We start from the raw sequence: 26479 nt of genomic DNA on the forward strand, positions 1-26479 counted from the left end.
CTTCTGCGAGAGCAGCACCGATCTGGCGGCACATAAAAATAACAGCTTATCGGCTAAAAGAATCGTGTCGTGGCACGCCTACCAACTGCAAAAAGGCATTAAAATATGAAACAACAATTGCACAACGGCCCAGCAGAGCGATCCGCAGCCCAGGTGAGGGCGGGCACTACCCCCAGGTGAAATCAACAGCAGCAGCAGTCGCAGCAGCCGCAGCAGCAGCGGCGGCAGTCGGAGGGAACTTTTGGGTCTGGCCAGGCCAAGTGCCGTGTGGTAGGCAGCGGCACGTTTTCTTGGCGACGGCTTTGTGAAATTCCTTAGCTCCCCTCGACCCACTGCCCAGAGACAGGCGGCATCCACGGCTTAGCGAAAGATATATAGGTGTATCTGCAAAACGCCGACTAAAATCGCCATTGTTCGCGCTATCCATGGCACTCAGTGGGCTACAACTTACTCGACAATTCGCGCTGCATGCGATATCTCAATTTGGGAACTCATAAGGCCAACAGGGATAACAGCGCGCGCTGTCCAAGGCGATCGCTGGATGCTCTGTCAATGGTGGGCAGATAAATTATATTTAATAACTGTAGCAGTTATGGCTCAGATGTCGGTAGAGCTGTCCGAATGGATGCCAAGAATAAATGAAATATACTATGAATTGTAGGAGATATATTATCATATCATATCTTATCAGTATCAGCATATTTGTGCGACTACAGTATAAACTTTTGATGGAGGATTAGATATGGAAGCTCTGTTGTATTTAAGATCTAAGTTTAGTTCTTATATATATTAGATATACCTGAAGCGCTCGTTAAGATCTCTGGTGTTCATTAGAGAACCGGTTGGATCTACAATCTGTTGAGCCTCTGACCAGAATAGCCTGTAAGCTGCTAAGCCTTTGACATCAATCAGAAAACGTATACATATTTTGAAGAATATTTTGATAATCTGTTCTGCTCATTCGCATTTCAAAGTATGGAAGCTATTGTAAAACATCTCAGCCCCATTCATTCTAATACTATCTGAAGCAAATATAATTACACTTTAAAGGGTCATTTTAAGCATGGAGCTCAGACTTTATTGCTGGACCTGCACGTCCTCCGATATCTTGGTACTTTGATCAGCAGCAGCTTTGACTTGGCATTTCTTTAGAAGATTTTAAAATCTTGCTAGATCATGCTAACACATGAGGTATAGCTGATCTACACAAAGAACGCTTCCACTACCAATTTATTGCTATGTATTTCCAAAATAAATTAGAATGTTCGCATTTGAATGAAATCAATCTGCGATCTAGTTAGCCGAGTGCTTAGCATCAAGCAAATTTGTTTCTATATGCCAATGGCATCACAATTTGCTTACACAAACAGTGCCTATAGCACACCTCCATAAATGTTTATCTAAAATACCGGTGTAAAATAAATGCAACTGGCAGGATGGCCAGCAAGCAGCCAACCTCGCAGCAGCTAGCCTATCTGGACGAGCTGAAGCAGCGTCTGCTGGACCTTCGGAAGCGGCAGAGGTCCTTTATGGATGAGACCGCACAGATTCTGCGCACTATCAACAATGATCCGGCAACGCCACAGCCGAAGACGGCATCGACCATCTCAATTCCGGTAGCACCGAAGGCCGAGACCCAGGACTGTGGTGGTAAGATCAAGGAGCTGATTAAACGCTTCGAGGATCTGCGCCAAACATCGAGACAGTTCAGCGACCAGACGTTGCCCGACGAGCTGGTGGGCGTGGATGTCCGCAAGCTACTCAGTGGATATGAGAAGCTCATACTGGAGGGTAACATTCTGCAAAATTCCTGGCTCCTCTTGAGGAAAACTACGGAAAATTGTGCGCGTCAGACCAACAGCGATGCGCCAAACTTGAAGACTACGAGCTCAAAATCCTCTTCTTTCGCAGAGCAAACGTCCGACAGCCCAGAGAATGATCTATTCAGTGCTCCCATTGGCCCATCCCAAGCCCAACAAGACCCTCCCCTAGAGAAGGCATTCAGCGAGCAGTCCGACTGGGTGGAATGGAGCGATGGTTAGTTAAGCGATTGCCTCTCTACCTCTTTCTATTCTCTAAAACCATGAATTTACAGGTAAACCCAACCGTCAACGTTTCGGGGCTGTACTTCATTTGTTACTTCGCATTTTCAACAGGGGCTGCACGATGAAGTGTCGTCGAGTGCGATGAAAAGCACAGAGTGAGACAAATATGAGAGATAAATGAGAGGAAGGTCATAGAAAATTCTCCGTCAACGTCCAGTACACCATGCAATTATGAAATATTTGTATTTAAGTGCATCACAACAAAAATAATACTAGATGCAGGCAAACAGATACTGAATTGATTAAAACCAAACTCCCGGCCAGAGCATAAATCAATAGCCACACCACACACATGTCTACATGTCAATATTTTGCCTAATTAATGTGGGTTGGGCGCGAATCGCATCAATTTCGGGTGTCAAGTGCATTGAGTGAGAGGCAGAGTGAGTGAGAGCGAGCGGGAGGGGGAGAGGCGAGAGTAGGGGGTGTAAGACCACCATCAGCCGCTAATGTAGCTGTCGCTACACCAGAGAACCGAGCGATGGGACGACGTATGGCAGCAACTGCTGTGCTGACAGCGCATTTGGGTTGCTCGTGGAATACCGAAAATAAATCTTGGCATGTCGTGACAGCGAGAGCAGGGAACGCTCAACGTTCACTAAAAACTCTGTTGGGCATGTGGGGCAAGTAGGCGGTCGGGTGTAAAGCCAAATACATTGCCCCACACGCAAAGCGAGAAGTAAACATTTAAATTTAAATTAAGTGGCTTGTTTGGCGTCATCGAATGCAGCAGCTAATGAGACCCACGGCCATGGCGAGAGGCGATTGCATCCAAAGACGCGGAGGAGCCAGCGTCGTGAGTGCCGGCACGCAGCATGCGAGCAGCTCAGCAGGAAGCTCCCTCCCGTTCTCTCCCTCTCTTTTTTTCTTCTGCCCCATTGAAATTGATATATACATAAATGTATGCCTGAATGCATTTACGTTAATGCTCGGACATAGGAGGAACAAGATCGATGGGGCACCCAATTAGTCGAGATCGGTAAAAGTCTTAGAAACCGAATATATTTTCTGATGGAAGCTAGGCCCATCGAGTGTAAAGCACTTCCGCATCCTGATATCGGCGCTAAACTAGGCATAAGAGCTTCGTGTCGAGCTTAAGAAAATATATAAAAATACAAATAAAATAAATATTGAAACAGATAAGTATAAAAATATATATAAATGTATAAGAAAAATATATAAAACAAATAAAATACTTGAAAATATTTAAACGAGGATTTAATTAAGATTATAATTAAAGGGAAAGCAACATCTTATTCAAAATTGTACTCAAAATCAGAGTCTATGGCAGAGCAGTAGGCAATGCCTTATAAAAAGAAGGCTGAGACAAATTTCTTAGAGTCGCCTCAAGTCTCTACTTTCCTAATAAGATCCATACTCTAGATGTTACTAAATTGCACAAGGTGCATTTCTGTTGCCGGCTAGAGGCATACTATATATTGATAATATATAATGTTAGATAATATAATAATGTTTGTAATTATTTCTACAAATATTAAACAATTCATTGCAATTCATTTTTAAATTCAAATACTCTGAAGCATGAGATCTGAAATCATATTATCGATGGGCGAACTATCATATACACAATTCGAATCTCCCAAAAATATTGCATGCCAAATTTTTTGTTAAAGTTCATATTATATGTGTAGAAGATCAAAATATTCCTCCACATAACATTTAATATTGAATTTGAAATAGCTGTGAAGAGAACTACTTTAATAAATTTCAAAGATTTTCCAAGTTTGCAAAAAATTAATAATATTTAACACATTTCTTTTGGAATATATTGGAGAGAGATTAGTGTTCGATTTGGTAGAAATCGATTCACAAAATGGATTTTTCTGATTAAGATTTTCTTCTACTGGGAGGGAGCTAAGCATTTAAGTAGTTGGTCAGGTAAGCTTAATATAATATTGATGAGATGAGATGATACTCACAGATTGTCAATAACATAAAGGTATATACAGTGGAATCCGGGTCTAACGACACTCAAGGAACCGTCGGTATACCCAAAAGACGCATTCACTGTATAAGGTTGCCTATTTAAGTTTGTCTGTCGTCGCTATAACCGTACCGACGCTAAAGGCGGTGTCGTTATAATCGGATTCTCCTGTATTTCTTAATTGAAATTGTAATACTACTTAATTTAATATTATAATAGCAATAATAATTATTAGAATAAATAATAAATCAATAAGCCCACATGTGCAAATTGAAAGATGCAAAATCTAGAACAAACTCGCTCTGAGCCCCTTGCTTGCATCTCCGCCTAGATGCATTGCCTGTCAAGAGGTAAACACACCTTGCTAACTTATTTGGTTGCACACGCTAGAAGCCGCGTGATAAACAGCATGTTCGGCAATGAAATGTGGCATCCACATCCACATCGACATCGGCATCGGCATCGGCATCTACATCGATGCTAGCTAAAGCCCGAGACATGAGACTTTGGAGCTTATCGCGCTGACACGAGCGGCGATGGCGATGCCGATGGCGATGCTAATCAGCGACAAGAGACGCCGCATGCGGCAAGACGACAACATGTACAACGGCTGTGACAGCAACATGTGTTGCAAAGCCGACAGCAATTGCTGCTGATTGACTGGCACATACCCCGCACTCCACTAAAGAAACAATTGGCAACAATAAATGGCACTGAGACAACCCACGGGCATTTGATTACAGGGTATCGAGACAGCTGGCCAGTTGGCCTCACAGCGCTTGGCTCCACATGCGCTCAATCGGTTTGACCCGCAAAATTTATAAAATGCGCCAAGCCACATGCCTCTGCCTCTGCCTTTGCCACACTGTGGCAGGTGTAAACCCACCAAGAAGTTTGCGGCAAGCCGCGCAACACCGGCAACTGCCGCGCCACATGCGAGCATTATTCAAATGACATGACGTTGACCTATTGCCTCGCATGAAAATTAAACATCTGCGTGCTCGACACATTTAGTTGTTGAGCTTCACTTGACTATTTCCTAATAAAAACTTAACAAATAACTTCAGTTTTTGACAATTTTTAAATGATTATTTATGGAAGATCAAAACTCGATAATATTAATATTTTCTATCGGAAATGCAGTTGAGTATCGAAGAAGAATTATTATATACATTTAATTAATTATAGCAAATAAAAATTGTTTATTGCGGAATAAATGTGATATTAAATATTTCCATACCAATTTTTTTTATTTATCAGTAAATACTGAAATACTTGAAAAAAATATTTTCTTAGTAAACAAATATTTATCAAAAATGATTTTTTCTAAATTTATTTTTTATTGCAATCAAGAAATTCTGAATTGTTGAAATAACTGCTTTCATAAAAATTTTCTTATTTTTTTTTTTATTTTTTTTATTTTCAATAAATCCAGAAATATTTTATTTAAAAATATTCTTATTTTTTCAATAAATACTGAAATATTGAACCAAATACTTTTTATCAAATGGCATATATAATATTTTTTTTTTATAAAAAAATAAATAAATTTAAATTTATTAAAAAATATATATTTTTTTTTCATCAATTCAGGAAATGAATGAAGACAATGAAAAGAAAATATCAAAGCCTATCGTTAAAAATATAATGAGATTGAGATTATTATTTTAATTTAAATTTAAATTTATAGATTTCAGATGGACTCGTCTCTGTTATTTGTAAAATTTGGTAAAGGTATTAATTAAATATTAATTAATATTACTTAATTTATTTTATAAAACTACTATACAATTTCTAATTACAGTTCATCTATATCTTAATGCGTATATAATCTACATGTAGTGCATATAAATATGTATTGCATACATATATTTTAATATACTTGTTGTTTTCGCCATTTGAAAATCGCGCTACTTGGCTGGGGTCATTAATCATTTACGCATGCAGTCGCGGCGCAGAACTTGATTTATTTTACTTTTCGTTTTTGGTTGACTTGGGTTGGTCATAGGGAGGGCAGGGAGGGCCGTCAGGCAAAACAAAATGAATATTTTCCTTGCTGCTTACGCAACACTGGTCACAAGATTGATGTGACATTTGTGTTGGCTCTCGAGAAATATGGCAGAAATATGGCAGCACTTGGCAGCAGTGGCAGCTTCTGACAGACCCTGGCGACTGCTCTTCAAGAAATTGGCAATGAAAAATTCTAGCGCCAGGCGAAACGACATTTCAATTTCAAAGTGCTGGGCACTCTGCTCTACTGCAACTGTCTCGTTCTGCCACCTCCCCCACCCTTGCTCCCTTCCCTCTCTCCACCACTGGCACTCTCGACATGGCCGTGATGACAGTGAGTGCGAGAAATATATCGCCCGCAGCATATTTTTGGGTTTTGGGTTAACTTGCCGTCGACTTCGCCTTCGCTTGGCTGCCATGGTTGCCAGGCCATGGCAGACATTCTGGCACGCCATCTATCATCCCGAGCTCCAGCTCTAAGGGTTGTTGATGGTATCCATAAATTATTTTTGCACGCGCGCGCGCTCGCCTTTCACCATTCGCCTTTCGCCTTTTGCCAGCCTGCCCCAAACATTTTTGCGCAGTGTAAAGACATCAAAGCCACTGCAGACAGAACAGCCAACAAGAAAGGCAAAAGCCGGCACCAAATCCAAATCCAAAGCGCATTTCGTTAATACAACGTTCAGTTTTTGGCAATGAATGCAGCTGTCGTAGTCCACAAGCTCATTATGGCCGCCAAGACGAGATAAGGGTGAGGCCAAGTGACTTGGGAGACTTGGGTGCACGTTATAATGGATTGCTCTGGAATTAGGCGCAGACGTGTAAATTATTCATGTGTAATTATCGTGAATCGCATAAATTTCTTCACTTGTTTACTACAAACTTTTACAACTCAATTCAGGTCACTTTAGAGACTTGGCATGAATCTCTATGTCATTTAATTGACAGACATTGGGATAATGAATAGCAAAGTTATGTTAATTTAATGAAATTAGAAAACGTAATATAACATGATTTTAACATGGGTATAACATTAGCATGACTATATTTGAGTAGACCAATTTCCTGCATTTCTATATAGCTTAACTGACAATTGTTTATGCCTTATGAGTAGCACAGTTATGTTAACTTAATGAAATTAGATAAAAGCAACTTAACATGACATGATTTTAACATGGGTATAACATTAAAATGCTATATTATAGCATGGTTATCTAATTTTGTAATAAAATTAAAGAACATAACATGAGTTTATCTTTATTGCATTAACGTAATTATATTTGACTGAACCAATTCGAGGAAACTATATAAGCTCTATTTCTTGAAAATAGGTTGGATGGACAATTTATTGAAGTTTTGATATTTAGAAATCTCTTATTTAAAAATAGGTTTACGTATATATTTAAATATTCTATTTCAAATTAGAATTTATGAGAAATTTTTTAGTTTTGATTATCTAGTTTTGTTTTTCATCTGTTCTTATGTATATATAAAATCTCTGCAAACAGTATATTTTAATATATTTACCTAATAAAGTCGAGATCTACCTCAAGTTTAGTTAAAAGCATAGCGGGTGGCAAAAATGCTCAAGTAAAAGTCCTCAATTTATAAAAATCCAAGATGCCATCTGCTTAGTATCATGTTGCAGGGTATCAAACCAGAAAAATGTTTGCAATTAAGTGCAAACCTCAGCGAGCTGTTAACATTTCCACTAGAGAGCGAACTCCACAGAACACAAACTATCAAGTTATCAAAGTAGAGCTCGCCCTGTGGCTGCAGTCGCCCCCACGATCGCAAACCTTCAGACACACACGAGTGAGATGGCCGCAAAGTCATTTGGGCTGCTTAAAAGTTGATTCGAAAAGTTTTACACCACACTTTAGTGGTGTGCATGAAGAGGGGAGAGTGCTAGGGGTTGTGTGAGGGATGGCTGTACCTAGGCAGCAGTGAGGGGCTGCTGCATTGCATTGCGAAACGACCGCCGGCGTCGACGCCTCTGGCAAACACACAATTAAGCACACACACACACACACAGACAATTAAGCCGAGTTTCACACACACACTCACTCACACACTCATAGACACGCATATATAACCTGGCTGGGTCGTCGTCGCCATACAATTTCCGCAAGTCGTAAAAGACGGTAATTTATACCTTTTGCCCCATATGCTATGGCATGGTAATTTGTTAAGTAGAGTTAAAATAATTGCTCGTATTTATAATTTACACATTTTGCCCTGCAAAATTTATCGTCTCGCTGTATGTGCGCTAGATATCACACAGTCCTCCGGCACCCGTTCTCAGCTCTACAGAGAGGCTGATGCTGCCTCTGCCTCTGCTGCTGCTGCAGAGCTTGTCTTGCATTTTTCGGTTATTTCGCGCTGCGCTCCGCAAATTTATGGCCCCCAACTTGTGCCTGCCAAGGAAACGGCAACGGCCCCCAAAGCAAGCTGAAGTTGTCGACGGCCGCCGCTGCTGCTGCTGCTGCTCTATGAGTGCGTCTCTGGCAGACTCAGCCTGAAAGTTTTAGTCGCTATTAATTTCGCTTTCCCGAGTTTCCCTTTCGTGCTAAATATGAAATGAAGATGCCAGACTTCCTGGATTCAAATCAGCAACGGTGTCTAGTTTCCGAAAGTAGAGCTCAATTATCGAGCTGCCAATACTGAACCTGATTAATTAGATCAACTTGATTAACTAGTTTTATATGGCTTTTGGTATTTAATTTATATAAAGCTTAAATAAATATTAAGTAAATATATATCTTATAATTAAATTTAGGAAATTTATTGCATTAAATAAATGCAGTGCCGATACTATATATGCAAGTTACAAAAATGTATTATTTTAATATATTTTAACAGTACTTCCTAAAAAAAAGAATTATAATAATGAAAATAAAGTCTAATACACAAAAATTAATATTAAAAAATAAATTAAATTTTGAATTTGATTAATATTAGTTAAATTTCAACTGGGCAGAATCGAAACTATATACTATTAATTTTATAAAAATTCATATGTGAATTACATTTTTGAGCTCCTTCATTTATATAAATAAATGAAGTTAAATCAAAACTAATATACAAAAAAAAAAAAAAAATAAAATAAAATAAAATAAAATAAAATAAAATAAAATAATAATAAATACAGTGAAAATTAAAATTTAATGAAAAGTCATTTTTTTAAATAAAAGCAGTAGCGAATCCGCCCGTAGACAAATTGGAAAACTGGCTGATTACTGTTGGTATCATATTTGCTTAAATATATTTTTGGTATTATATATAAAATATTTTATGTTTTATAATTCAAGAGTAGTACAAAATATTTTAAAAATTCTTTTCGACTGTTTAATGGACCTATGACATATATTCTTGGAGCTCTGTTAAGCTGTCATTAGAGCTCCGAGCAATAGCAAACTGGAAATAGTCTAGTCTCAGCTTAGATAAGAATTCGAGCATTTGCTTTTGGAAAAAAAGAATAAATAAATAAATAAAATATAAAGCTATATATAAAGTATACATAATAATATTATAATATTATAAAATTATTTTAAAAGGTTTTATTTTTAAATATATAAAAATGCATGAGTCAGTAATCCAAGATAATATTTCAAAAGCGCCTTCTACAAATTTTGTCGATGTGAGTTACTCATTGCTCAAAATTATATATGAGAATCGGACTCAGGATCGACTGACTCTTTTGTTTTCTTTGGAAATCCGCTTTAATATATCTCTTTTACATTGGCTTATTAGTCTGAATTTATATCATGGGGGAGCCTGAAAGACAAAGTACCAATAAGTTCGCACTCCTTCATATCGCGACTGCTGATTTTCCACCAAATTACCGACTCTCCGAGCAGCTCCCTATGCGAAATTTTCGAGAACCATAAAACATTGCGAACAATAAATTTGGTTTTAATGGCTCGCGAAGTGCGGGAAAATTCGCTACTTACTTTGTGTGCGCTGCGAAAATTTTATAAAACATTTATTTGCTTGATTCCTAGCCTCATTTCCGCGTGTTGCTCCCCTCAGTATATATGTATGTATATATTTTTTTGGTATACATATATTCTGTCTGCGCACTTCCCTGGCTATAATGAGGCCATAAAAAGGGTTAAATAAAATGTGCAGCAATTGCTGTAAGGCCAAAGTGCCCTCAGCCCATCCCAACCCCACCATCAGTCCACCTCATGCCTGGGCCTCCGGATCTGGGCCACTGACAGGGAAAATTTGCACGCTCCTATTTTGTCGATTTTCGCGCCGTTGCTTAAGAATTATCGACGTCTTTTAGGCACTGCAACAGCAACATTCCGGATGGGCCAAACCAGCGGGACGTGGGGCACCGCATAGAAATTACAGCTTGTAGCTACAAATTGCTTCCGTTGCAGGCACTTTAAGGCTCCGCTGGGAGTTGGCAGTTGGCTGATGGGAGGCGGGCGCAGGGAGGGGCTGGCCGAAAATAGACACATCAATGAAATTTATTAGCTGGCATGTGCAATTGCAACTCGGTCTACGTGTGTATATGTGTGTGTGTGTGTGTGTGTGTGACTGAGTTGCGACTTCCAATTGCTCGGACCAAATTTTAGTTGCGAAACTGACGCCCCCAAAGCGGATGTTGCCGGCTACTAATTTGCCAGCCCAAGCAGACAGCAATCGCATACGCCAAATTTGCACTAGTCGGATGATATTTTCTTTTTGTTAAGCTCTACGAAAGCAGGGAAACCCAAAACTTGAGGGAATAGAATTATATACAAATATAAATTTTGGTCGCCTATTTATTTTTGCTGAAGAAACACAAATATTGGGCTTAAAAATATAAAGTTTTGCAAGCAAATTCATTTGGCATTATACAATAAATATAGGTATAAAATATAATATTATAAAATAGTCAACAAATTTCAAAATGTAACCAAAATAGAAACAAGTTAAAAAATCTTGTTTAGTGTTTTAAATTAATATATATCAATTTTATATTTGTTATATAGTTTATATTATTCTTAGACAAGTATATTTAGGCCATTTTGTCTTAAAATACTATTGATAAAATTTAAAATTGATCCAACTAATTTAATTTTTTTGTAAATATAAGGGTAGTTCAATGTTAGCATATTGTTATTATATTAATATTACTTTAAGATGAATAATAAATATGTGGTTTTTTTTCCGTGAGATCAGCTAAAAGAAAATAATAATGCGTAAATTATCATAAATAAAACTTATTTATTATATTGTAAATAAGCCTGTATTTACCAAATGTAAACACAGCACCTAAAATATATATTTTTTTTTCACAAAACTCTTATACCAGAAAGTTACTTTTTTAACGGATTTAGTGTATATAAATTCGTATCATCATCATCATTATGTATGAATACAACATTCAAGAGTTTTTGTTGAATAAATATCTGATGGAAATGTATGTATTAAATGCAGTGCAATTAAAATTCAATTGGAGAGCTGATTTAAGCCTATAAAACTATGGGAATTTCCCATTTAAGATACGGCCAAGCACTGGCGTTAGTTAACAGAGCCATAATGTTTTATCTGATTGAAATTTCTTTGATTGAAATCAACAAATTTTATGCCTAATCAAAGAGCATAAGTTAGGGCATTGTTATTCGCCCGTCTGAAGCTTACAAATAATTTAAATATATACATAATGTTTAGATTTTACGATGAATTCGATTAAAATTTAAATCAAAAGGAAAATTTAGACAATGATCAGACTTTATGAGTTTTTTCGTGAAACTTTTTGAAGTGTTTCTGCAGCACAATGTGTTAATGTATAAGTTGATATATATTTATATACATAGATATCAATGTGTGTGTGTGTGTGTGTAGCTGTCTAATGGGGCCTCGTGCTGACTTATGCGATCTTTTGATCTCGCCGCGGTTTTCACACTTTTATGACTTTATGATACGCACCATAACAACGACATAACGACGAAGTGAATTGGAATTGTACGGAATTGTCGGTGCCCGGAATCGTGCGGCTGCATTTCATTTACATTGCAGTTTGTTGAATGTGTTTCTCCTTCCCTTTCGAATATTTATTTATTTCGCCTATTTTCAGTTTTTATGGCAAAGACATATCGCTGGCATCTTATTTGTTTTCAGCCACACACATGAGCTCTCTCTCTCTCTCACTCTCTCTCTCTTTCTATCTGTTTCTCTCTCTCTCTCTCTGTTTCTCTTTCTTTTTCCCTTACTCAGACTTCCATTCTACAACTAGTTTATGATGCCTCGAATCGTCTGATAATTAGGTGAGCACACGTCTGACGTCGAGCACGGCGGCACTTCAAAGGCACCACGCCCACACACTGCCACTCTGCCACTTGGTTTATGGGTCCTAGGTCCCTGTAAATAAATGATGTTGAATTCCCTAGAATATTTTCGTTGGCAGTTTACAATAGTCAAACAAACATGAGCTATCATTTTTTGTGGAACGAGCTATTGATGTTCTATATAGACCGATTACCTTTTTTGTTTATTTCTGTAAACAGATATAACATTTAGACCAAGTAGACTCAGAACTCAGAAAGCCAGATTGAGTCTCTGTATCTGTATATTTACATTTATATTTATATGTACATTTATATTTATATTTATATTTATATTTATATTTATATTTATATTTATATTTATATTTATATTTATATTTATATTTATATTTATATTTATATTTATATTTATATTTATATTTATATTTATATTTATATTTATATTTATATTTATATTTATATTTATATTTATATTTATATTTATATTTATATTTAAAATTATTTCATGCATACTTACCCAATTATCTATCATCGATTCCACCAAGTAATTGATATCAAAGCTCTTTTAGATGTCAGATAAGTTGTATCTAGTGTCTGAGCATATGACAATGGTAAAGTCTTATACAAGTTTGGACAGCGGCTGCCTATCACAGCTTGACCCTTGGCCCCTGCCCAGCGCCCATCATTCACCTCGCACTTTTGTTGCTGTCGCTTTACTGCTGACCACATCAAGCGTTTGTTGCGGTCAACAAAGTCCATGACTTTATTAATTGCTGCTCATTAGCGCTCGGGGCTCATTAATCAATGTGACCGCAGAGCCGGCGCGTCGACGTCGGCGTCGACGTCGCACCGTTGCTTTCCCATTGTCCAAATACGACTTTTGGATGGCAAAGTGAGCCTCGGCTCGGAAACGAGCCACGAACATGACCCGCAGATGCAGACAAAACATAATTTACTGGCAGCCAAGTGCAGATAAGCCTTCTGGCTCTGCCGCCGCATTGACAAACTGCAGACAGGCACCGGCCAGAGTCAAGGCTGAGTTGGAGTAGGAGTCCCAATCGGATCGGACAGGAGGCGCCCTGAAAACTTTGTCGCCATTGGACATTATCGCAATTTCTAATCGACGCAGCTACAAAATGATTGAAATTCAAGCCCTGCCCCGCCAGCAGCAGCAGCAGCAACAACAGCAACAGCAGCAGATATAATAAATGACCTGCGGCCACACCAGGGAGCCCAACTGGGACCCAGACGACACTTGTAACTGAATAGCCCCCCGCACTGCCCACAGACCCGGGCCCCTGACCATCTCGGACTGCAGGGAGCATGTGTAAACTTTCCAAAAGAGCTGACACACTAATTAGCGCCCATTGATCATTTGGGCCTGGCGCCTGGGTGTGACAACGACAGCGACGACGACGACGACGACTACGACGATGATGATGATGACGATGATGATGATGATGATGATGATGACGATGACGACAATAAAGAACATAGCAATAGCAACACAACTTGAAAGCAACAAGACTCGAACATTACATTACACTTCCAGTCGAGCATGATGGACTGAGCGGATGAAGCTCTAACAGAAATCTTGCCTAAAGATAATTGGAATAGAGAATAAAGTAAACGCAAAATAAAACGTGTCTAAAAAGAATTTGAATTGAAAGGAATATATTAAGAAAAATAAAATTTTAAAAGAATTGTTCACTAATATACTCACTTTTTTTTACATACACAGCGTGTGAAAGTATTTCTGACTCAAAGAGAAAACTTGTCTACAAAGAAGCTGAATACAGGATAAAGTAAAAATATATAAAATAAAATTGCTCACTTTCCTTACTCACACGGCGTATACAGAGATATGAGAGATAGTATTTCTGACTCAAAAGGAAAACTAAGCTAAAAAGAAATTGGAATAGAGAATAAAGTAAATAAGAATCAATTAAAATTGCTCAATTATAGACTAATATACTCACTTTCCTTACCTCTTTAATGGTATTTCTGATTCAAAGAGAAAACTTGTCTAAAGAGACTCTTAATTTCGAATAAATCGAATAAAAATAAAATAAAATTACTCAATTTTAGACTTGTAAACATTAAACTAATATACTCCCTTCCCTTACACACACAGCGTATACAGACCCTGTGATGGTATTTGTAACCAACAGAGAGCGAGGTGAAAGGGGAAAGTTAAAATACATCGCGCTAGGGGGCTATCAATTGAGCAGTTCGGCATGGCATTAAGTGAGGAATGCACATTTGAATAGCATCATCATTTACGAGCATAATCATCGCACTGAGGGGTTGCTCGCATGAATTTCTAATAGAGCTGTCTGGCACCGCGGGAGACGTGTCAACGGGCGGCTTGATCCTGGAGACGATAAGTGAGTCGAGTTTTAAGTTTTAATTGGTTTGTCGGATGTTTTTTGTTTGTTTCTTTTTTCTTTTTCTTTGGGTGTCTGTCACGAAACAAAGCCTAATTAACATGTAGTACACTCTTAATGACCACAACTCATAACCATAATTCACTAGAGAAATTCAATTGGGCAAAGCTTAAGCACTGGCCTTTGGCCCGAGCGCGCAGCTCGGACTTGGCCTCGTTCGGGCCCCGGCTCAAAGTGCCATAAATTAATTAAACCCATTTAACATGCATCATAAATTTATAAACAATACACCCAAAAGCTAATTAGCCGACACGAAAATTGCTACGTACGCAGCGTAGGACCAGGACCAAGCGGAGTGCCCTCGTTTCTGACTCTGACACTGAGCTTGACTCTGAGTCTGAGCATGAGACTGAGTCAGAGTCAGAGTGTAAGTGTCGGAGCGAAGAGTTCGGCATCGCATTGCGTGTTTGGGGGCGCCCAAGCGAGCCACAGGACACTGGGCTAAATTGCAAAGGAGGTGGCAAACATAACTCATTGTCCACAATTGTAATGCTCTACAATTGGTATACTCTTTGAGAGAGTGTATTTATAATATGCGGCTGTTAAATTTACTCCCGATTTGCTATTGTGAGTATTTTGCGGAAGGTTCTCCGCTTAATAATTTATCAGTTGTCAGTAGAGCAGTTACAACTGTATAGCTGAATCGAGACTATATCATATACATATATATGTATACGTATATAGATATATATAGCATATATAATGCATGACAAGCATTATTGAGCGGTGTGGCACTCTCGATATACATTCCTGGTGGAGACCCATATAAAAACTGTTATGCATATATAAATACCCTATCAATTATAAGAAACATGATAATAAATAATAATAATAAAACATAATAAGTTATTTTATTATATTATTATTATAACTTTATAATTATTGTTATATTATTTTTTTATTTACACTTTCACATTGAATATAATTATAATAAAAAAAATTATATAACATGAAATACATTAATAATCATAATGATTTTTCCGTCTCGTTCAATATTTATCTGTACCTATCCATATTTTTTTGGAAGTTCCAAGTACAGTTTAATAAACATCATCATGACCATGAGGCATAGAATATAAAATATTGTTTCTTTGAGCAATAATTATCAAGTATTCCAAAATACTTTATATAAAACATTTTTATATTTAATGGCCTTAAACGAATTAAACAATTTAATCATTTCAATGTATTTACCTGTTTTTTTTTTTTATGATTTCTAGTTTTAACTAATTTGGTGAATCAATTTCCTGCACCATAAACAATTTTTGCCAAACTAATTCTTACTTTGGATTCCACAATAAATCGTAAATACTTAATAATTTACAAAAAGAGATATGATTAATATAGTTAACTTAATCTCAAAGGTATGCCATGATTATACATCTCCCTTTACAGGGTATGCAAAATGAATCCGTACTCAAACCGACAGTCATGAATAATAAAGCGCCTGACGTGAACAACGCAACGCAGCTCAGCCGCTGTTTGTTGCAAATATTAGTTACTGAACGAATGAGAACGCGTCTGTTGGCATTTGGCTGGCAATTGCTGTTGGCCAAGACACAGGGCAATGCTTTCTGGTCGGTGAATTCGAAGATTTATGCCGACACTTGATACGACTGCGCTCTGGGGCGAGAGTCAGCTGGAAGGTGGAGCAGGACTCAGCTGCTTGAGCTATGTGGAGTCTTAGCTAAAAGAAATTATTGTTTTGCCTACCGTAGCTCATTAGGAGACGCCGCCCGAGCAGCTGCTTGTGGCATGCATCTGCGAGGATGCAGACATTAAAGCGCCACACATAAATGCATAACGACATCGGTGGCACTTTGTGGACGCAGACAGTGCTATTAACATAACTCAGCGCAATCGAGGCGTGGAGTGGGGAGGCGAGCTGGTGCAGCCCTTTGGCTCAAAAGCAAAGGCAAGGCACGGCTGCTGCTGCCCCCCTTTTCTGGTGGGCGCTGGCAGGTCGTAAACATTGTTTTCTTTGGTTTTTAATTGGATTTTATTATGCCAGCCGAAAGTTAGCTGTCTGATATATTTATGATTATTATGTTGGCGGGCTTTCCGCTGTTTGTGCTTTTATTTTTATTTTTTTCGGCAGGGCTGCCGCATCAGCCATGCTATTCAAGGCATACATAAAGAAAAACTTTTAATAAAATAAATCAAAGAATAAACATTAATATAATATATGTAAATATACATAAATATAATAAATAAATAAATAAATAAAATAGTAAACAAGTTCGCTTGCAAGTTGGAATATTACTAGATGATCATTGTTATTAATATATATGTATAAGATTAACAAATATTTACTAGAACTTTAAGCATAATGATTAAATAACGATCTATAAATAATCAAGAATCTTAAAGGTTTAGGATTTTCTTAGTAAAATAATCAAAAGATATAAATAATAAAAAATAATAAAAGATCAATACATTAAATGAAGGAATTAAGTTTAGCAGAACTTCATTCATAATATAGTAAATGATGATCTTAAGATACGGGAAAGTAAAAAAATATCAACTGGCCATTATTTTAATAATTAATTAATTAATTAATTAATAATAAACAATCAAATAAAGTTTGCGAATTGTCGATTTACTTATAAATAAAAAGCTTTCTGCAGATCCATTTCATTCTCTCTTTCACTTTGGCCACAAAAATTCTCCTTGAACTCAGTCTATCTGATCTTCCACCGTGTATTGTGACTCTGCAGCCCTGATCTTGAAGTTGCCTTCATTTCGGCACTATGGGTTAATTGCTTGGATGAACAACTAATTTGATGGCATTTCAAAAGACCAGAGGAGAGCGTCAAACAGATAAAATTTATATGCATGCGAGGCGATGCATGTGTAACGGCACTTAGGGAGTTGCGCTCACCACCCCACCCCACCCTGCTCGACCTATCATCAGCTACGCCAAAAAGATAAAACGTGGCGGCATGGCGCTGCTTATTAGTGTGAGTGAAACAGAGGCATTAAAAGAGATAGAGCGAGAGAGAGAAAGAGAGAGAGGGAGCATACATATACATATATTCAAATTTATGCGCTGTGGGCGTCTGTTGGAGTTTAGCTCACCGTCAGATAGTGTATTCAAATGTGTGTGGGTGTAAGCATGTGTGTGTGTCTCTGGTGTGGGTTGCCTTTTGTGCAGTCAACGATTTTCATGCTTGAGCGATTGCCACAACGGCCTGAGGGGACACGCCACGAGGAGCAGAGCAACAGAAACTGAGCCAGCAGCAGGGGCGGGGGCAGAGGGGTTCGGCCTGTGACTGGAGCAGGCGGCATAATTAGTTTGAAACGGAAGCTAATTTATGTTTTGGCAGTTATGTTTAAATTAATGTTACAAAAATTAAATGCTCATAAATAAAACAAAATTTATGGGCGCTGCTGCTGCTCGCTCGTTCGCTCGCCTGCTTCAACGACAGCCGCAGATCCTGGCAGACGTGGTGGGTGCTATCCGGGGAAGGCATTTAACTACAGCGAAATGGTAAAATTTCTTTATCACACATAAAGCAATTTGTTCTGATGGTGGCCTAGCACGGCGGCCAAACAAATTCCAACAACGTGTTTAGGGTCCATTAATGCGACTCTAGCCAGCTAAAGGCACTTAAACAATTTCTCCAAGCGACTGCAGAGAGCGTTCAGGTAGCAATTTATGTCTGTTTTAGACAATTTGTGGTCTGTGTCAAAGGCATGAGCAGACCTTATGCATAATACTATTCTTGTAACTGACAATCTTTTTAAATAGAGCTCTTGGCTAGCTGATGAACTTCTAAGAAATTTCAAGCAATTTTTTTATTGAATCCATTTTATAAATACAGAAATTTATGGAAATAGATCCTGAATAGCTTAAACTGATAGAAATAGAACCTGAATAGTTTAAACTGATTTTTTTAGACTATTAAGGAACAAGTAAATGGGTTAAATATACAATTAAAATTATTTTGTTATATTAATATATTATATTAATATGTTACATTATATTAAAAAATGTAAGATAAATGGAAAAAATATTTGTAAATATTTATATTATAAATTTTTTATTTCTATATTATATATACATATTACTATCAAATCTTATTTCACATTTGCGATATTTATTATATGAATGAATTTATTAGTATATTATAAATATTTTTCAAATTATGCCGAATGACCCATTAATTCTATACTAACAATATGGATCTATGTAAAGGCAGCAATACAATAAAACAAAGAAAAAATTTATTTATAACTATTGAAGTTACAAATTACAGAACTTAATTTGGTTTCCTATGATTATCTGTATTTATTTGAGCTTATTTTAACTTTTATACCTTTAGCTACTTTGCAGCCCTTTCTTCAACCACATTTCAGAATGTTTAAGTTCAGTAATAAGTCAGTTGGAAACTGACTGTAAATGATGTTCATCAAAAATTAAAATGAACAAAAAAAAAATATATATATGAATTCAGCCTGTTGGAAATTTCGAAATTATTGTTACAAATTTTCGTGGCTATAAAATTGTGTGGGCATGGAAAACCTTTCAAATTTGCAGCGCAATATGTCAGTTAGTTTCAACAGCGTTTGCCAACTGTGTCCAGAACAGACACACAATAACACACACACACACACACAAGGGGAGCAAATGAATGAAAAATGAATTTAATTGCCCTATGTTGAGTGTCAACATTTTTGAAATGGGTTCGCATATGGATCAGACAAAGGACGAGGGACAGACAGCCGCACGGACTGCCAAAATAAAAAACGTGCCAGAGAGCAACATTTTGGCAACATTTTTATGACAGCAACAGCAGTAAAACTTTGACCTCTGTCGGCGCAGTTCACATGCTTGGGTGGTGGTGGTGGTGTCGGTGGTGCGGGGAGGCCTTTGCTGACCCACATCAGAGCCCAAATCATGCATACGCATGCCGAGAGCTGTGAGAGCCCCCGCCGCCAGTGCTCTGGATCGAACTACTCTTACATTCGGGCGATTCGGCTGGTTATTCGCATTGTTTGTCGGTGGGCATCAAAGCAAATGTTGCTCACTTTGGCTGTCTCACTCGGCTGGCTGGCTGGCTGTCAGTCGACAAATCTCTTGGCTCTCTTTCGGCGCTTGCCTTTTTGGGTCTGAGGCTGGGATTCGGTATTCAGCAGTCAGCCATCAGACTTGCTCCACGGTCTTGGCTTGCTGTCTCTGGCAGCAGCAGCAGCAGCAGCAACAACCGCAAAGAGCAACATAATGAAAAGTGTTTGGTCATTTATTGTTTAAATGTCTGACAGCATGTTGACAGCCAAATGCCAAAGTAAGTTGTCAGACAGAAACAGCAACAGCAAAAGCAACAGCATCAACATCTGAAACGAGACCACGATGGCGTCTGCTGCTGGCATCCAACCAACTTTTAGTTGGAGTCGAAGTGGGATGTGTGGACGGCTAAGAGTCCTGGCCATCTCTCTCTTTCTCTCTCCCTTTCTCGTCAGCTGGCGACATTTGCTTTGATGTTATTTGATTGGGTTTTGATGTCAGCAGCCCACTTCAACAGCTGGCCAAGTTATATTCACATTCTGCCATAAATTGGACCTGCATTGCCCTCCAAACTCTACAGGACTAAATACGAGGCTAGGCCAAAATGCATTTATTGCATTCGTTTCGAATTTTGTAATCCACTTACGTACTGCATTTGGAATAATATATAAAGTAGAATCATTTTAATTAATTTTTAACTTTTCTGTACATAAATAACATTTATATTTTGTAAATATGTAAATATGTATATTACAAAATATATATTATATGATCTTTGAAAGTGATTTTTTCTCAAAAATTGTTATTATAGTGATATTTTAATACACTATTGTTTTTATGAAAATAACTGTCGGAGAACAATTTTTTAGTGATAAAAATAAGATCTGTTGAACGCAATTAAAATAAATATTAAGTATAATTTATTTCTCATTTATTAAGATATTTTTTGTTGTTATAAATATACATATTTAATAAATTAAATAAATTATTTATAATTCTTTATTGCATAATATAACGTAATAATAATATATCATTACATTTTTAATACAAATTTTAATTAATATTAAGATTAACATATTTATTTTTTTTATACGGATCATAAATTAACTCCCTGAAAACTGCATGAATACGTTTGTTATGTAGGTTAAGAATTAAGTTCACTGTTCAGTAAATAAAGCTGGAGTTTAGTCCAGCTAGATTTTATGGTTTAGCGATGGGCTGTAATCAAATTAAATATAATATTATACCTGGATCTCGAATTATGTAAATGGGACAAGGACTTCACATTATTCTGAAAACTTGATTTTTGGTTATAGTTTAATTGTAAAAGTGCTGTAAGATATTCCCGGTTTTAGCCTTGCCAAACTCCCATTAACTTATGTTTTCATTATTTATACCACAAAATATCATAAATATTGAATAGACTTCATAGCAGATCAATACCATAATTGGGAGAAAAACAAACCGTATGCTTTTAGATATATGGGTAAATAAAATAGTCGGAAGTTTGGTTCCCATGTCAACAGAAACAGGAATTATTACCAAAGAGGGTGACAGAGGGAGGGGAATAGAGAGTGAGCTGGAGTGAGAGGGGAAGGGCGAGCAAACGGAGCGAAAAGCAATTGTCGAATGACAATTGTAAATTGTTTAAATAAAATTTATGAGTGCCCAAATGTGTCGCCATATAATTTCATGCACTTTAACATAAAATTTATCACAATTTGTGTGTGCACATGTTTCTTTGGGGCTTGCCATCCACGCCCCGCCACTTTAATAGTTTATATACCACTCTGACAACTGGAATACCCTAACCAGCCAAAAGGCATGTGAGTTTTGAGAAGATATTTGGTACAAAATGTTTTATAGGGAAGAGTTCAATTGACTTTACTTACGTTTTACTATACATACTATGTATATCCATCTCATCACTTTTCTTCATGCTAAATGAAATTACTTTATACATATATATCAATCAATCTGATTGAAGCCGATTATTAATAGGCGTATATGGAATTGAGCTTTTAATTAAAGTGAATAAAAGATTAAAATATTAAAATATTATAGATCTCGGGATCCATCTCTTATCCATATTTTGACACATCATGATTTTTTGAAAATATTTTATATTTGTAATATGAGAAATCCTTATTCGACTTCTATTTTTTACCTATATGTTCATTTATCAGAAAATATATAATTTCTTGTCTTCAATCATATTCGAAGCCTTTGCGCTTTTGTAGTATATTCCTATGTCGTTTTGAATCCTTAACATTTATGCTTTGATTTTGTGTTCTTTATTTATGTGCATGTGTATGTATGTATATGCTTCGTCTGTGTGTGCTGGCGAAATAACAGTAATTGAAATTTATTGCACAATTTATAGCTGGCATATAGAGTAAAGGGTGGGGGAGAGGGGATCGCAGCTCGACGGACTTCAGTGTTTCATTCGCTTCGGTTCGCCGAGCTCCGTTCATTGGCTCATTCGCTCAGTCGCTCAATCGTTCAGCTCTCTGGCATTGTTATGTTCGTTCCGTTCGCTCGCAGTGGGACATATTGAAATTGATGTCAATTTAAAAAGCAAAGTTGTCGTGTCAATCATAAAACTCAATTATCGCTCACCGAACGGCGGGAGGAGGAGTTTAGCTGAATTGGAGAAGGGAGTGGTGGGGAGGGGGCGGGCAGGACACTTAACAACTCAATTTGAAAGCGTTTTTACGTGTGTCTGTCTTAAAACCCCCCTCCACTGCCCATATCTCTGCCAGCTCCATCGTATCGCAACAGCAGCACCCCCACAATTTGCTATGCCTCAACATTTGATTGCCGGCAATCAGACGCGCTTGATGATCATCATCAAAACATGCCACTTGTGTTTTGTGCGCTAATCGTCTCTAAATCGAGTTGACTACACGCACACATAGATAGCAAGAGAGAGTGGAAGTGAGGGGGGAGCCAGAGACAGAGGCAGCTGTCTGAAAGGCCCCACGCTCAGCACTTAAGTGCTACGGGACTTTTGAGTGGCAGCAATGTTGTTGTAGGTGCTCTCGGCTTTTCAAGTGATTTGTATGCCCTGCAGCCCCGCATGCGAGCGCAATTGACGAAGGAGGAGGAGGAGCAGGAGGCGAGGGCAGTAAGAGCGTTAGCTGAATGCCCAGCTAAAAACACTCGTAAAGATGAAAGAGAAGCGCTGAGCGGTAGCCAGCCCAATGCGTGTAGCTTTACAGCCTGTTGAAACATAATTGTTATAATAATATTAAAATGAATTGATTGACTTTCCATACTCAACCAATAAACATTAATCTGGTTTAGAGAACCTGTAGAATTGAAGTAGAAATGAAACAAAATGTAGCTTATAATCTGAAGATTCCAAACAATATTGAAGCTCAACTTTCTTATAAATGAGCAATATACTATTGGTCTATTTTTTTGCTCACCTTCTTATGTAAAGTATAGATCTCTTCTTATACTTTCGATAGTTTAAGCAGTTCAGCCAGCCTATGTGAATCTTTACTCTATCTCAAAATCGAAAATGTGAAAATTAAGATTACAATCTGAAGGAGCGAAACTCATCTATTGAAATACAATATGAAATCGCCCCAGATTGAATAGAAGTCTGTGAACCTTTTATCGCCATTATATCTCTGTATAGAAAGCAATCAGAATAAAATGGTATTACAGTAGCATTAGAATGGGTGAAACAGACAAAAGCTGAATGGAGATCTATAAGCCGTACGCGCGCCTGTGTAGCGCATTGTGAAAACAAATCTCAATTAAAACTGTCACAGTCACTCAAAACAAGCTGTCAACTTTATTATTAATTAAATGTCAGATTATAGTCGGTACCCAGGGGCTTGTGTGCGACGTCGAGGGGAGCGTGGAAATCCGTTTGCCGTCAAAGACGTCGCACACTCCTTTGAAGCGAACGCCAACTCACACACACAGCAACAGCAACAACAACAGCTACAGATGCAGATACAGATACAGATATAGATACAATTTACAGATACAGATACAGAAACCGAATCTGACAAGCATTTCAAAGAGCTTTTTATGTACACGCTCTCATAGAGCGACACACTCTGACAATCTCCAGCTCAGTGGGCTGGAAATGCTGGCGGATTAGAGCATGCATTAAGTGTAATCGCAATGAATTTTGAAAGATGATTAGTCAATCGTCAGTCGAGTTCCACGGCACGTAATCGCCAATGCCAGAGATTTCGATAAGACGAAAATTCGCAACGACATTTAATTTGGTGTTTAGTGCGGCTTTTGAGCACATCCAACATTTGCCATGACTTATCGCGCCTCTCCCATGTCCAGACCAATCCCATCCAGTACAATCCAAGCCACACACATCACAATTCACTCGCACAAGATTTGATCCATCATACATTGACACTCATACTCACACTCACCATTTGCGTGACCATTGTCCATTAGGAGTGCGAGCGAACGTCTGAGAATCTATCAAAAATCTATCACATGGAAAAATAAGAGAACTATTAATCATCAAGTCAACATGAAGTGTACAAAAATAAATAATAAATAAGTGGACACTGATCGATAATTTATTATATTTAAGTAGTTCTTGTAGCGGAGAGTTTTTCATAGCTGTTAACGAACAATTGCAAAATTCATATTCCATTTGCAAACCTGAAAAAAATTTGCATATTTTAGAATATTTGGAATTTAATATTTTATTGCTACTACATAATAGATAATATTTTGGGGATTGCATAAATATTATATAATAAGCATGTTACACTTCAAATACTTTTTTCAATCTATGAAAAAAATAAAATAAAATAAAAATAAAATGTAAATTGTTTTAATTTTGTGCACAGAATTTACAGAAATTAATTTTGTGCTAATACATGTAATATTTTAAATACGGCTAAAGGTGTAAAATATGAATTTTAAAGAATAAATACTGTAATAAATAATATTAAATATTATCTAATAACTTTTAATTTTATATTTTACGTCAAATAGCATTCATTCTATATTTTCGATATAGTTTTATATTTTTCATTCATTATTTTTAAAACTGTAAATATAGTCATGCTTTAAAATACTAGTATAATAATATGCAAATATATATCTCAAAATTCAGTCTAAATTAAAAAAAAAAATAATAATAATGAATAAATAAAAATATTTTATAATATATTTTATAAATTTCTCACAAATGCTTTCTTCTTTTAACTTTAAGTCCAGCAATATGTTTAGTGCAATAATACTCTAATATAATATTTAAATATATTTAAAACTAAAACTTTTAATTTATGTAAAAGATTTCTTACAAATAGAATCCATGTAAATAAAATAAAATAAATATTTGATATGTATTTTTATCTCCAAGTCCAGCGATTCCTTTCAATTCAAGATCAACTTGATTTTAGTCAGCATTTACGTATGGTCTATAAATTTCAGTTTACTTTGCAAGTCAATATTTATATAGACCCTCGCCTCTAGACTCTAGAAGACAAAATAAAATAAATAAATAAATAAATAAAAATAAAAAATTAAATATATATATAAATATATATATATATGTATATACAAATAATTAACAGATATATCCGTGGGCTCAAGTCAAGCTATCGATTTATGATCAGCTGGCAATTGAGGCGAACAACACCTTTTGGCTGCACGTTCTGTGCGACATTCATCTCAGTCAATTCCCTACGTAAGACACATTGGGGCAAAAACTATGGGGCCGGCTACAAATCAATTGCCAGCCTGACAACTTAACAGTCTAATCGAAGCCAACAAAATGGTTGCCGCTGCCAGCGAGACCCTGGTCCAGTCTGTCCCGCTGTCTGAAAACGCCAACTCAATTGAGCAGCAGCTGTCCACATAAAGTCCAAATAGAGTCCAGTGGCTGTTCGCTGTTGGCTGTTGGCCGGTGGACAGTGGTCAGGGGACAGGGGACAGGGGACAGGGGACAGTGGCTCCCCGCCCTTGTCAGAGTCGAGTTAAAGTTTGGAAATTGTCATATTGCAAGCGCACGCAGGCGCAGCGTAAATGTTAAAAATTATAGTTAAACTCATAAATTACGAGCATAGTCAGCCGTTGAAACCCGTTGCTCTTGTTGTTGTTAGTGTTTTCGTTGTTGTTGTTGTGGTTCTTATTGGTCGCTGCGATCGTTGGGGCCCTGACAGCAGCTCTTTGGTCTTTTAGACAATTTAAAGGCGGTTCGTACTCAATAAACCAAATTCCACACATAATTAATCGATGCCAATGCCGATGCCAAGCCGGAGCCAGAGCCAGAGCCAGAGTCAGAGTCGAAGTTGGAGCTAAAGTCGAAAGCCGGCTGCAAAAGTCGTCACGCCGTTTGTGCCTTTTTACAATATTTTGTTTTGACTTTGAATGTGGGCTTGAGTGAGTTGGTCCCAGTGTGGCTGGGGCGAGGTGTGCGAGAGGCGAAACTTTTTAATAGTCGCGCCATAATCGTAAATCTTTTGTGTCCGACGCAGTGCAACGACATGGCAGCTGCCGGCCGGGACCAGTCGGCCCCAGTTGGGGCAGCTGAGGCAACTGGGGCAGGCAGCGGCACTTGCAAAGGATTGCGAGTCCACCTCTCTACAAATCGAGCAAATGTTCACAGCTTAATTTATCGCTCAAGAACATTACATGCCAAGCACACAACGACCATAAAACGGATGCTATCACATTAACTGCTC

The 26479-nt window shown here is 37.4% G+C and overlaps 1 protein-coding gene across 3 annotated transcripts; it reads left to right on the plus strand.

Moving 5' to 3' along the window:
* Positions 1 to 1309: 1309 nt before the first annotated feature.
* LOC108611920 (uncharacterized) lies at positions 1310 to 2412 on the plus strand. 3 transcript variants are annotated; one of them, XM_089464549.1, is made up of 3 exons: positions 1312 to 1791; positions 1912 to 2037; positions 2096 to 2412. In XM_089464549.1, exons 1-3 carry the CDS (start codon positions 1437 to 1439, stop codon positions 2188 to 2190), a joined length of 576 nt encoding a protein of 191 aa, XP_089320675.1. In that variant the 5' UTR covers positions 1312 to 1436; the 3' UTR covers positions 2191 to 2412. The 3 variants fall into 3 exon arrangements, 2 of the variants coding, with proteins under 2 accessions (XP_089320675.1, XP_017860252.1); XR_001915738.2 differs by having other exon boundaries at positions 1310 to 2095; positions 2157 to 2412; XM_018004763.2 differs by having other exon boundaries at positions 1313 to 2037.
* The last annotated feature ends 24067 nt before the right edge of the window (positions 2413 to 26479 follow it).

This window comes from Drosophila arizonae, chromosome 3 (genome assembly GCF_054131065.1).
Source record: "Drosophila arizonae isolate 15081-1271.41 chromosome 3, UAZ_ARI_1.0, whole genome shotgun sequence".
Classification (NCBI taxonomy): domain Eukaryota; kingdom Metazoa; phylum Arthropoda; class Insecta; order Diptera; family Drosophilidae; genus Drosophila; species Drosophila arizonae.